Below are 13,007 nucleotides of genomic sequence, written 5' to 3'. Positions count from 1 at the left end.
CTCTGCGCCTCAGTTTCCACTTTTCACTCATTTTCACTGATGAAAACAGTGAAAATACTGCTTCAGAGAGTTTTTAATGAAGATGAAAATAATCATCACATTTGCTGCCATTAGAATGCACATGGCAGGCATTTATGATTCTGTGTCATTATCAGGTATAATATTTATAGCATTATAATTGTTATCAATGATCAGGGAGCAAAGTTTAGTAACATGAAACAAAACCCTTCTTGAGGCCCTGTCTTGCCGACTGTGGAATGTTACTGCCTTTTAAGACACCTTAATTTTATCATTTGTAGTTTATGAACATACGGACACGTGTTTTCCTTTCCTCATCTCCAAAGCCAAGCTCATTCTAAATCACGTTGAAGAAAACAATCTTTGAAAGATAAAGATTCACTGTTCTGGAAGCTTCTACTGCCACACAGCCTCTTAAGCCTTCTTGACTTACTAGACAAGGTAAACATGGTGGACTTTCTGGGTTTTATGGTCTTTGTCACTGTGTGAAAGCAGCCGTAGGCAAAAGAAACAAATGGATGTGACTGTGTTTCAATGAAGCTTTATTTCCAGAAACAGGTGGCAGGCCAGATTTTGTCCCCGGGCTACAGTGTGCTGACCATTATATTAGGGGAAGAAGCACAAAAGTGGGTTATTGTTTTGGTTGGGGTGACTGACCCTGATCACCAAAGCACATGGGCTTGCCACTATACAGTGGGGCTGGAAGGGGTACGGTGAAAACCCCACAACTCCCAAGACATGGCTTGAATCAACATGCCACTGGACCAGTCGGCCACAGGTAAATATTAGTGAGAGACCACAGACACTCCATACAAGCAGGCCCTCCAAGAGAGAAGATCCTTCTAGAACAAAACTTTGGTTCTCTTCCCTGGGCAAAGAACACCATCCAGCCTTGGTATTTGCTGGAAGTATATCTTCCACCTGTATTCCCTTCCTGGTTCCTGGAATGCCTGAAGATTGAATTATCGCCTTTTCCGCTCTTGGTTCCCCTTTGAAAATGATTGTGCTTATTTCTACCTCCCCTCTTCCTTTCCCCCTCATAATAAGTAACGGTGTTGCTCAAGCTTGAGTATATATCGGTGCCCCCTGGGGGGGGAGCTTGTCCCACTTTTAAATTCTGCTTCATCATATAGGTTATAAGTCATAGGACAGAAAGACGGGATGCAGAACTCGAGGAGAAAGGGGGCATTTCCTTTAGACCAAGCACTCGGGAAACAATCCATCACAGAGACATCCTTAGCTGTGATGGCTGGTCACGACGCTGGGTGGCGTCCCACTGGGGAAGCAGCGTGTACACTTACAATTGTGCGTCGGGTGATTGGACCGAGTTCCATGAGGGCATCTCTGTAAAAATGGGAGGTGTGTGTGTGCACACAGGCTGGGCAGCAGGAGTGAAATGTTCCAGTTGCCAACTGGGTCTCTTCTCTGGGGACTTCCTGTCTAGGTCCTGTGAGCTTCTGCTGCCCCTCCCCTGCATGACTGACTGGTTCCGAGATCCTAGGTGGGCTCATCAGACATCCCATAACGAGGAGTGTAGACTAGGTAAGTGGACAAAGACGAGGAACTCTCTGGACCGCATGGGAAGATCCATCAACACTTGCTGCCAAGCCCCCCAGAGCCAGACTTTCTGAGTCCTGACCGTTCCTTACCAAGAACCGTCTTCCTTGTTTTAAAATAAAGGGATGTGAAAGTGGAGGCCGGGTCCAAAACTGGATTCAGAACTAAGATTAGAATGGTGTCCCATAATGCCCCTCATACAAATGTGGTTCTGAGATTTCCAGCCGGCAACGCGCACAGGGAACGCAGGGTCGTGCTGTAGTTAGTGTGCATTACAGATGACATAACATGGTCTTCTCAGACTGACCACCCGACACCCGCCAACCAGCGATGTGAGTCGTAGATCTTGGCTTTTCCTACAGAACCTGGGCACTGGGTTGAAGAAGGGTCTCCTCTGAATTCAGGTCTTTTTAGGAACCTCAGGATGTGACCTTATTTGGAAATAGGGTCGTCACAAGTGTAATTCATTAAAATGCACTCATGCTGGAGCCGGGGGAGCCCTTTGTCCAACGCTGCTGTGGTGCTTACACGCAGGGCAGACACCCGCACAGACACACGAAGGAGAACACCATGTGACGACAGGCAGAGGCGGAGGCTGGAGTGGGGCACCTACTAGCCAAGGGTCACCCAGCAACACCAGCAGCGCAGAGGAAGGCGTGGGACATTCTTCTCTACAGCCAGAGGGAGCACAGCCCACCTGACACCCTCATTTTGGACTTCGAGCCTCCAAACGTGAGAGAATAGAGAATACATTTCTGTTGTTTCAGCTCCACGGTGAGGGGTATTTTGTGATGGCAGCTCCAGCAAACCTAGTTTTCTGTTGTAGGCAACGCAGACACGGTGCCAGTGTCTGGAGAAACAGGACGCCCTGACGTAGGGCTCGCCTGACGTCTGCTCCTCCTAGAGATAGTGCATGACAGAGTATTTGAGAATTCCAGAACCCCTGTCGAGGAAGCGGGGTGCCCCCTAGAGCATCAACCCATCGGTGCTAGGACATGCCTGCCCTATCAGGCTTCATGTATGTCGTTCATAACTCCATGTCACGGGGTGACGTCAGCCACGAAAACCGCTTTGTCATGCGACATTTATGCATTTACATTTAGGTCCACTCATGATGGGGGGTGTCTTCAGGGGGACTACTCCACACCCCTCCCAAAAAAAAACTAAAGAAAAGAAGACATACCCCCGCCCTTTCCTTGTAAATCACAGACGCTGAAAGCGCCGTCTGTGGCCTGGCCTTGCAGGTCACATGTTGCTGTATCCTGCACGTCCTGTTGCCTGGAAATAAAGCAAGACCCTCCCCCACAAGCCTCCGACGCCCCAAGTGCAAGTCTGTTTCCCAAATCACTGCCGTCCCGAATAAGAACTTTCTACATCCTCAGGAAAACCGGAAAGAGTAGAGAGACACACGACCACACAGGAAAGGAGAAAACGAATGCCACCCACATTACAGTTGGCTTTGTGTGCATGTATTTCCAACTACGATCCACAGGCTTCAACTGAGACTATTTTATACTTAGGTCACAAATACTCGTGAGCGCAAAGAACTCACTTAAATATACATTTCCTTCCTCTGTTTCTCTAGCTAATCAACCCGAGCTGCCTGGGGCCCAGAACAGAAAGAGTCGATCTGCCAGAGAAAGGTGCACGCAAATCCCCCCAGTACCGTCCCACAGCCACCGGGGCCACCGAGCGGACTAGAGCAACAGCTGGGCACCCGGCCTGGGCAGGGCATGAGCCTCGGCTTCACACTGCTACTTTTTCTCAGGGAAGGTTGGAGGCCAGTGCCCCACGTGGCTGCCCTTTCAAGCCATACTCTGAGTATCAGGAGTTTACAGTTCATGCCCGGGGCCAGGCCACGCCAGATGGATTAGCGTAGGGAGAACCTGACAGGTGAAAACCAACGTTGCTCTGGAGAGAGATGTGTTCCCGGGGACAGACACAGACACATGCGCTCAGCCCCAGGCAACTCACAGCCACCTGTGGGTGGTACCGTGGCCATGTGGCCATAGGAACGCGCCCCGCTGCCCGGCACCCACCTGAAATAATAGCATCAGTGTCTTACTTTTTCTGGAGCGGGAGAAGAACCGGATGCCCCCGGGCGAGGTAGACGGGTTGGAGCTGGGGGAAGACTCTTTGGACGAAGAGCGGAAGAACCCACTGAAGCTCATGCGACGAGGGGAGCGCGGTGGGGACTCCTGGTAGGAGAACGGGAACACGGTTTTGGGAGACCCGGGGCTGGTCTTGGGCCTCACGGGGGCTGACACGGGGCTGGAGGGCCGGTGCTGGGGGCCTCTGGAGAAGAAGCCTTTGGAGGGACTGCCCGAGCCGAAGGGGCTGTCCACCTGCAGAGAGACAGACAAATGGGTGAGGTGACTCAGCTCCGGCACTCAGACCTCGGCCCTTCCCGGACGTATCACTGTCGTGTCTCCCTCCCAAGGTCACCAAGTTGCTCCTCCATGGCACCCTGCCTGAGAGACAGCCCTAAGCTCTTCCACAAACAGAAGTTGGCCACCAGTGGCCCAGGGAAAGCACCTGAGCCAAGGACGGCCCATCTATCGACCTCTGTCCAGCTCTCTAGAAGCAGCTTCCTAGAATGGAGGGGAGGACGGGAGGGCAGCAGACATGGCTCGAGACGACGCAGCCACCCCCTTTAGCTTATCTGCGGGTCTGTCTCCTGGCCCCTACTTCTCAAGACCTCACACTTGTCCTTCCCCAGGTCTGACCACCCCTGGACAGTGTTCCCTGCCCTTCTTCAAAGGAGGAAACACAAATCTCTGTGATCTGAACACATGGGCCTGGGTCTCCATCCCAAGGGGCTCCGGCACTGGGAAGGGGTGTGTTTTTCACCTCCAGACTGCTCTGGCATTGGAATGACCCTGGGTTGCTCACAGAGGTCAGGAAGAAAGCGAACAAGGTGGAAAGACTGAGGCTCACTTCATTCATGACCTGTCCACAGGACTGACGGGGCAAGGACGAGGCCTGGTGGGGAATCGTCTAGCACGCAGAGACCCTGGTGGCCACAGGTGTGCTGAGAAGTAGGTGAGGGCACACGCCCCAAGGCAGCCTTGCTCACTCGGGCCTCTGTCCACTTGGGGTGCCTGCATGGACCCAGGATCCCTTTGAGTTCTTCTACCACCAGAGGGCGCCCCCAAACTGGGCATGAGGTTCTTTAAAGGATGTGCTGCCCTTGTCCAGTGGCCACCTTCAGTGACTCTCAACCACAAGTCCACCTCTCCCTGAGACGCCCCCCGCTACGTCGCCACAGGGAGGTGCCAGGGCAGGTTTCATGCTGAGCCCTTCACTGACTGGGCTTCTGAGGCACAGATGCCTGGCTATGACAGCCACATAACTCAAGCCCACCTCCTGATAGGGAAGTTCAAGTTTTTGTTTTTCTAACCATTTAACAGGAAAAGCATTTCAATTCTCTGTCTCTATTCAGTGGAGCCACTAAGCCACCTATCTATGGGACTCAGGCTTTCTGACGCGTTTCCGAATCCTGAGAATAATTAACAAGGAGACGGTCCTCGAGGGGTGAGCAGTGTGTGCTTATGGAAATGGCATGGGGGTGGTGGGGACGTCACCCACCAGCAGGGCGGTACAAGCAGGGATTCTGGAGACAGAGATGGGACTTCGAATCGCGGCTCAGTTTCTAGAACTGTGACAAGTGACTTAAGCTTCAGTGTCCTCATCTATCCAATGAGGACATCAGGCTCTCACAGGGCTGTGAGGAGGACGGGATATACTGTGAGTGATGCAGCGGGCACAGTTCCTGGCACGTAGTAAGTACTTCACACACACGTGATCAACCTGGGTCCTAACAGGTCCTTGGAATTTGTGGAAGGTCAGGGAGGCAAGGCCAAATCATGGCAAGATGCCACGTGTGGGGTAAGAGCCCTGTTTGAGGGGAAACCAGGAAATGGCACGGTCAGCTGTGTTTAGCGTGGGCCATTCTTGTCGCCTCTCACCCTCACTCACGGAGTGCCACCAAGCCCGAAGCTAGGAGAAGGTGCTGGCTGGAGGCAGAGCAAAAGCCACAACGCTTTTGGAGTGAGACCTCGGGGCCCATGGCCTTTACCCTCACGCTGAGAGCAGCACACACGGTTGGGAGGGGGAGCCACCGGGAACAGGGCCAATGTCAAGTTTGAGGGCAGAGGGGGAGAACACTGTTTGGGAGGTGTTTGCAAGGCTGATCCCACAGACGTCCTCTGTGCATTGCACGGTGAGTTCTGCTTGGGGAGGAGGGAGAGCTGCTGAGCAAAGGCTGAGGCTGGGTCTATGGAAAGAGGGACGTACCGTAGGTTAGGGTCCCCATGAGGTCAGGGAGGAATAGCTTAAATCCACTGAGGCTCCTGGGGGCAGAGCGGGCACATCCTCCACTGCCTCTGTTCTGCTCTGCTCCCAGCTGCGCCTCTTCCTCAGGGCTGTCAGGGACTCTTGCAGGGATCCCGCCTTATCCTCCTGTTCTCACCGCTTCTCTGCATGTCAGGGGCCAGCAGCACCTCCCACCTCCCATCATCACATCTTCAGAAAGGGCTGGCGATCAGGAGAGTCTACACCACGCTCTCCTTACAGGGGGTCTAAACTGTGAATGGGATCGCTAAGATGAAGGGGTAAAATGCGGCAGGTGAAAAGGGGGGCCCTTCCAAGGCAGTCTGGGAATTACTCTTGGTAGGTAGTCACCTCACTGCCATCAAAAAGGCAGCCTTATGTCAATGTAACTTGAGGTGGGAGCACAGGTGTATGTGCAGGTGGGAACGCAGGTGGGAGCACAGGTGTATGTGCAGGTGGGAACGTAGGTGGGAACACAGGTTTATGTGCAGGTGGGAGCACAGGTGTATGTGCAGGTGGGAACGTAGGTGGGAGCACAGGTGTATGTGCAGGTGGGAACGCAGGTGGGAGCACAGGTGTATGTGCAGGTGGAAACGTAGGTGGGAACACAGGTTTATGTGCAGGTGGGAACGCAGGTGGGAGCACAGACAGAAGTGTGTCTTGGACTCTCACTGCGAGAGTCCTGCCTTGGTGGCCCCAAGGGTGGTCTGTGAAATAGACGGCCTTACCTTCCGAGAATGCTTTTCTGAGCTCTCCAGATCTCCATCCAGGAGAGGCATGGCAAAGGAACTCAGGTCCTAGGATGGAAACAGAGCCTGTGGTCAATGACAGCGGCCCTCACGTGCCCGTCGGCCTCACCCAGGGGCTGCACATGGCTCTACCTGTGTCACCTCCCCCTGCCTGAGTCATCCCAGAATACCAACCTAGAGGGAGGGACACAGATGGCAAACTGGTAGAAGGAGGGGACGACCTACTCCCCCTAGGGTCCTAACCACTCCCCATGTTCCCTCCTGGACCAGGAAGCCACTGCCTCCTGTCACCCGGGGAAGGGAGGCCTGGATGAAGGTGCAGGAAGGGGAAGGGGGGGCAGAAGTGGAGGGAAAAGGCCCATCTTTGGGGAGTGGCTGGTGGATAGGACTGCAGCTCAAGACACAACGTGGAAACTCGAGGAAGTATCCATGGATGTGTGTCTTCCTGGGAGAAATATCGGGACCTCGTCAGGGGAGCATTGGGCTCGCAGGTGGGACAAAATGATCAGATGGCACAGTGGCTGGAGGAGTGGCACAGGCAGGGTGGAGCTGGCCACAACCCGCCTTGTCTGCGAGGATGGCATCACGTGACCTTCATTCAGCCGGGTCCTCCTTCCTGCCTGGTGAGAGTCTCCACACCCAGACAGAAACCACACCTGGGCATCCTGCACTGGGAGAACCTGCCCATGTCCTTCCCCTTTCCTTTGTAACCTTTTTGCTGTTTATTGCGGTGAAATGCACGTAACATAAAAATCACCATCTTAGCTGTTTTAAAATGGCTAAGTGTACAGGTCAGTCGTGCTGGATGCATTCACGTTGTCGTGCCGCCATCCCACCGTCCACCTGCAGCGCTCGTCTCGTCTCCCCATACTGAAACTGTGACCCCATTAAACTCTAACTCCCCCTTCGCCCTGTCCCCCAGCCCCTGGCAGCCCCCATTCTACTTTCTGTCTCTATGCCACTCACTCCTCTAGGGCCCTCGTATTAAGTAGCATCACATAGAATTTGTCCTTTTTTATTACTTGCTTATTTCATTTAGCACAATGGCTTCAAGGTTCATCCATGCTGCAGCCTGTCAGAATTGCCTTCCTTTTTAGGGCTGAATAATATTCCATTGTATGGATGGACCACGTTTTGTTTATCTATTCATCTGTCGAGACACTTGGGTTGCTTCCACCTTGTGACGCTTGTGACTTTTGCTGTTATGAACACAGATGTTAGGGGCTGAATTGTGTACCCCCCTTCGCCCCTGAAATTAATAGGTTGAAGTTCTAAGCCTCAGCACCTCAGCATCTGACTGTATTTACACACAGTGTCTTTAAAGAAGTGATTAAGTTAAAATGAGGTCATATGGGCAGGCCCTTACTGTATTGGCCCTTACTATATTGTCACAAGAGGGAATCAGGATAAGACACACACGGGAAACACCGTGTCAAGACAGCCAGCCATCCACAAGCCAAGGAGAGTGGCCTCAGAAGAAGCCAGCCTTGCCGACACCTTCTAGCCTCCACAACTGTGAGAAAATTAATTTCTGCTGTTTACCTACCCCGTCTGCGGTGCTCTGTTACGGCAACTCCAGTAAACGAATATAATTGGTGCACAAATATCTCTTTGAGAGTCTGCTTTCATTTTGGGGGCGGCGGGTATATATCTAGCAGTGGAATAGCTAATCATATGGTAATTCTATTTTTAATGTTTTTGAGGAAGTACCATACTGTTTTCCACAGCAGGTTACATTCCCACCAACAGTACATAAGGATTCCAGTTTTTCTACATCCTTAACATCACTTGTTATTTTCTGTTTCTTTTTTCCCCCTCTTCTGTTTGTTTTCATAGGAGCCGTCCTAATGGGTGTGAGGTGATTTGCATTTCCCTAATGATCAGGGAGGGGGAGCATCTTTTCAAGTGCTTGTTGGCCATTTGTATATTTTCTCTTCTTTTTTTCCCAAGATTGTTTTGGCGACTTGAGGTCTCTTGAGATCCCATATGAATTGTAGGATGGGTTTTTCTATTTCTGCAAATCAAACAAACAAACCTACCAACAAAACCGCTGTTGGGACATTGATAGAGATTGCACTAAATCTGTAGGTCGCTTTGGGTCGTGCTGGCCTCGTAACAGTATTATCCAGGCACACAGAAGGTCATCCCACTTATTTGCGTCTTCTTTCATTTCTTCCAGCCACATTTTGTAGTTTTCTGTGCACCAATCCTTCCTTTTAACCCCTTCCACCCTCCTTGCTCCTCTGCTGGGTTCCAGATCTGCACCCTCTTTCGCCCAGCTCTCTCTCAAGTTACCTAATTATCAGCCAGGCCTTTCAGCCTCCCTGTTTCAAGCCAGTTCCAAACTTCTGCTTAAAGAGTGATCCCTAAAACTGTGAGCCTCACGATGTCGGCCCCTCCCCGAAAGCCCCAGGGGCTCTGCTGTAGCCTTAGCAATGGCTCGTGTACCCGGTCACCTGGACCGCGCTGGTTCTCACGTGTGAAGATTGCAGACCCGGCTTCTCTTGTATTGGTTTACGTCTCCCATCTCAGGCCTGGTTGCCCATTAGAATCTCCCGAGGAGCCTGGGTCTCAATGGGGACATGAGTGATGGTCTATGGTGTGATTCAGCCGACAACCCAGGTGCAGAGCCACGGGCGTCCCCCAGTGACTGGTGGGATGAACCATTGTCAGGAGCTTTTGGCCAGGCCTTGCAGGCTCCCATCCAGGCCCCAGGGACTTACGGACCTCTGCTGCCTTACTTCTCATGTGTTCTGCACCCTGTCTCCTTCTTTCAGCAACAGCCAAGGCAGGCCCTTTGTGGTTTTCCCAAACACGACTGTGTCTGTGGACACTGTCTGGAATGCCGTCTTAATTGCCCACACACCCCAGTTCAAGGTCACTCCACCAGCTCCCAGAACAGCCCCTCTAGGACAGTGCCAGCCTCCAGCACAGAGCCTGGGATGAATCATTGGCCCTGGCTGCCATTCTCCAAATGCTCCAAGCCCCTTCCTTCCTCTGTGCTGTGTTGCTCTTCCTGCCCTCCTCCCCTAGCCCCCAAATCCTGGTTCACAGAGTGAACTCCTATGTGTCACGCAAAGCCCGATTCAGACATTATCTCTGGCTGGGCCCCACCTCTGACAGAATCAACTCCTGTCTTATCTGCGTTCCCACAGTACTTCAGACGAGCCTTTATTACAGGGCTGTATTCCATTTATCGGGCAAGCTATTCATCTCGCTATTCTCGGCCTCACATTTGCCCAGCACGCAGCAGGTGTGCAAACGTTGTTTGGATGAACTCCTGGACGAGGAAGGCACCCTCTTACCCGGGCCCCATGCGTCGGGGGGCTGCACAGCCTGCTCTGACGGGCCAGCCAACGAGCAGGCCCCACACAGCTGCAGTTCACTGGGAGTGAGAAGCAACCAGGTGTGGGGCTTATCTCCCATTTTAACGAGAACATTCCTTTGTGGTCTCTAATCATGACCCTCGAATGTTTATTCAGCACAGCAGTTTCCACACGCCAAAGCATTTTCACAAATACTCATTTGTTCCTCTCCTAACAGCCCCAAGAACCATCACGCTCTAGCCACGGACAGAGCCCTCGGCGGTGAAGTGACTCATGTCAACAGTCTGGAAAGAGCTGAGCCAAGGACGCTGGTCCCGCTCCTGTCCCAGGCTGCCTGCGGTGGTCCCAAGCAGCTGTGCTCAGCCAGTGTGAGTTGAGGAAAGTATACAAATCATCTGACCACTGTTGTATGTCCTCTCCCTGGCACTGTGCTTGCTCGGTCACGCATGGTGGGCTTTGCTGGACGTCTTGCCCCCACCTCACATTCCATGATGCTAATCTCCCAGAGCTCACCAGGAAATAGCGTACACCTTGGAGGCCCATGTGCGAAAATCTCTAACTGCCACGATGGCCACAGAACCATTAGCAGGTACAAAAGCTGGGACCTGACCTCAGCTTGGCTGAGATTCCAGAAGGCCCAGCCTGAGAACTTGCCCTGTGTGTGGGGTTTCTACACTGTCAACTCCCATCAGAGGTCCACACTCTCTCACTACTTTCTCCACTCCTTGCCCCACCCCCACCGGTCCCTGTCCCATTGGCCAGCCAGTCAGGCCTTTCCTGGGCGTTGGGCGGGTATGTCACTGGGCAATGTTCAGGGGCCAAGAGACGTTTAAGCTGTGGTTTCTGCCAAAAGACAGCTTTATACTCCGGGCTTGTCATCAGCTGCACACACTGTATTTTAGAGCTTGGCTACATGCTCTGGAGAGGAGTATCAGACACTCTGGGGAAAGTAAATGTCAACATTTGGGCAGGTGACGTCACCTGTCCAGAAAGCATCAGGACAAGAGAAAAGCCCAGGTGCAAGAAAATTCCTGTGATGGGAGCTGACTCTAAAAGTAGCTCCTTTCACCCCATCCCTACGCCTCTTCAGAAATCCAGGGAAAAGCCAAAAATCTACCAAAAAAAAAAAAAAAGTTAGGTATCAACAGCAGAAGTGTCATTCATCTGTCATTGGTATATCCCTCTTAGATCTTCCAATTGTTGCTGCATTTGATCCTTAGAACAGCCCATACAAGTAGGAAAGACAAGTGCTATCATCCCAGTCTATAGACGAAGATACTGAGGGTCAGAGAGGTTAAGCCACTTGCCCAAGGCCAGACCACCAGACAGGAGCACACAGGCCCTATAACCCAGGTGCACCCACTCCCAGCTCAGAGTCTTTCTGTTAAACTCCTGCATCCCCTTGAAGTGGCTCAGTACTAGTAACAAAAGCCAACTCGGTCTCAGAGGCTGTGAAGATACAGGTTCTTCCATGAAACACGAGTATCCTGGGCCCAGTGGGGCCTGAGGGGGAAGGAAGGAAGGATGGGTGAGGATTAGCGTATGTTCAGTGATTCACTCCCAAGGCAGCTGATGATACAACTTTCTCTTGAACGTCTACTTCTTAATTAGAAGTAATTCAGACGCCGATGGTTCGAAGACACGAAGTGTCCCGTACCTACCACCCAATGCGATTGCTCCACATTCTGACGTGTCTACATTTTGCATAGTTTGGGGTCTTCTTTACAGCTTCCCCGCTCCCCTGCCATTTATCTCAACATTTCTTCATAAGATAATAGACTTTATACTGCTTACAACTGAGTTGTGAATTCTTGCAGGAAGGGCCTGTTTTACTCATGTTTCAGCCCTGAGAGAAGAGCCCCGGGCATACTGATCAGATGCTCTTACAAAACTCCTTTGTTGATGCAGCTGGGAGACCCCAGAAAGAGTCCTGACGAAAGCACAAATGCAGGACAAACAGAAAGGCTGCCAATGTCAGGGGCCCATGGTCTGCACCTGAGGGCCCGCCAGGGGGTTTCAATGTCAGGGTCACAAGACTGAACATTCCTGTGGAATTACCAGCGGTTTGTTTCCTACCGAGGAAGGAACACTTCTAGCAAGGTTTTCATTCTCCACTCCCACCGAGCAGACCTGAGCACACCAAGTGCCAGTGACATCTGAAGCTACCTGGGACAGTGGAGCAAGGGTCCCGTCGAGACATATATGAGTACCGCGTCCCTCTGCACGGACCAAACGACCGGTTCACAGAGATGGAGCCAGGAGGCTGAGTGCCAAGGTCAGCCCTGGAGGACCTTGGGCACGTCTGAATTCAGTCTTTTATCTGTCCAATGAGAGGGTATAACTAGGTAATTTCAGAAGATGCCTTTTAGCTCACACTTCCTCTGTTTTTATCTGTTGAACTAAACAGCAAGTGGGATCTGGGGCATTTTAAAGGACTGCTGCTCCGTTGAGAATAAAACGCATCTTCTCTTCTATGATTAGTCATAAAAATAACTTTCTTCTCTGCTCTCAAACCACCAAATCCTCTCCACTGCTCTCCAAGCGACACCAATGGAGGGAGGAGGGTGTGCCCTGCGTGTCCCTCGTGCTGCTTCGTGGATGAGGTGATAACACAGCTTCACTTCTGGCTTTCTACTTCACGTGTGTCTTGATCTGCTTCTTATGTGCTAACCTTCTGGCTTCTCCACTGATTTCTAAGGTCTCTCAATCTTAAGCAGCTGGGACCTCAGTACAGATGCCAGGTGTGTCCTAGAGGATGCTTGGCGTGATTCTAGAAAAGCCGCGAGTGGCGTCCTCAGACCCATGGGTCACTCGGGTTCTCTGTGGCCCGCTCATCTTCCTGACTCTCCTACTCCCGTCGCTAATACAGGGGAGCTGCTCACATGATTGAATCTCGTCTGTACCTGACCTGTTGGGATTGTGGCTTGAAGTTGGCCTTTCAGGCTGAGGGCCTTGGCCGGTGCGCCGGGCGGGAAGCACACATGAGGTGTCTCCAGATGGACTGGCTTTGCACAAAACCTCCCCA

General features: G+C 52.1%; 1 protein-coding gene across 3 annotated transcripts in view; it reads right to left on the bottom strand.

Moving 5' to 3' along the window:
• The window catches only part of PRKAG2 (protein kinase AMP-activated non-catalytic subunit gamma 2), a 189,673-nt gene that overhangs the window by 118,486 nt on the left and 58,180 nt on the right, over nt 1–13,007 (bottom strand). For all 3 annotated transcript variants that reach the window (XM_019712807.2, XM_019712806.2, XM_019712808.2), the window contains exons 2-3: nt 6,636–6,704; nt 3,641–3,920 (exon numbers count right to left, since the gene is read on the bottom strand). In XM_019712807.2, the coding sequence (XP_019568366.1) occupies nt 3,641–3,920; nt 6,636–6,704 (349 nt within the window). The remainder of the gene's footprint in view (nt 1–3,640; nt 3,921–6,635; nt 6,705–13,007) is intronic.

The sequence above is a fragment of the Rhinolophus sinicus genome, linkage group LG11, assembly GCF_036562045.2.
Source record: "Rhinolophus sinicus isolate RSC01 linkage group LG11, ASM3656204v1, whole genome shotgun sequence".
In the NCBI taxonomy this organism is placed as follows: Eukaryota; Metazoa; Chordata; class Mammalia; order Chiroptera; family Rhinolophidae; genus Rhinolophus; species Rhinolophus sinicus.
The sequence above is the reverse complement of the archived record's forward strand: the minus strand, read 5'-3'. Positions and strand labels throughout refer to the sequence as shown.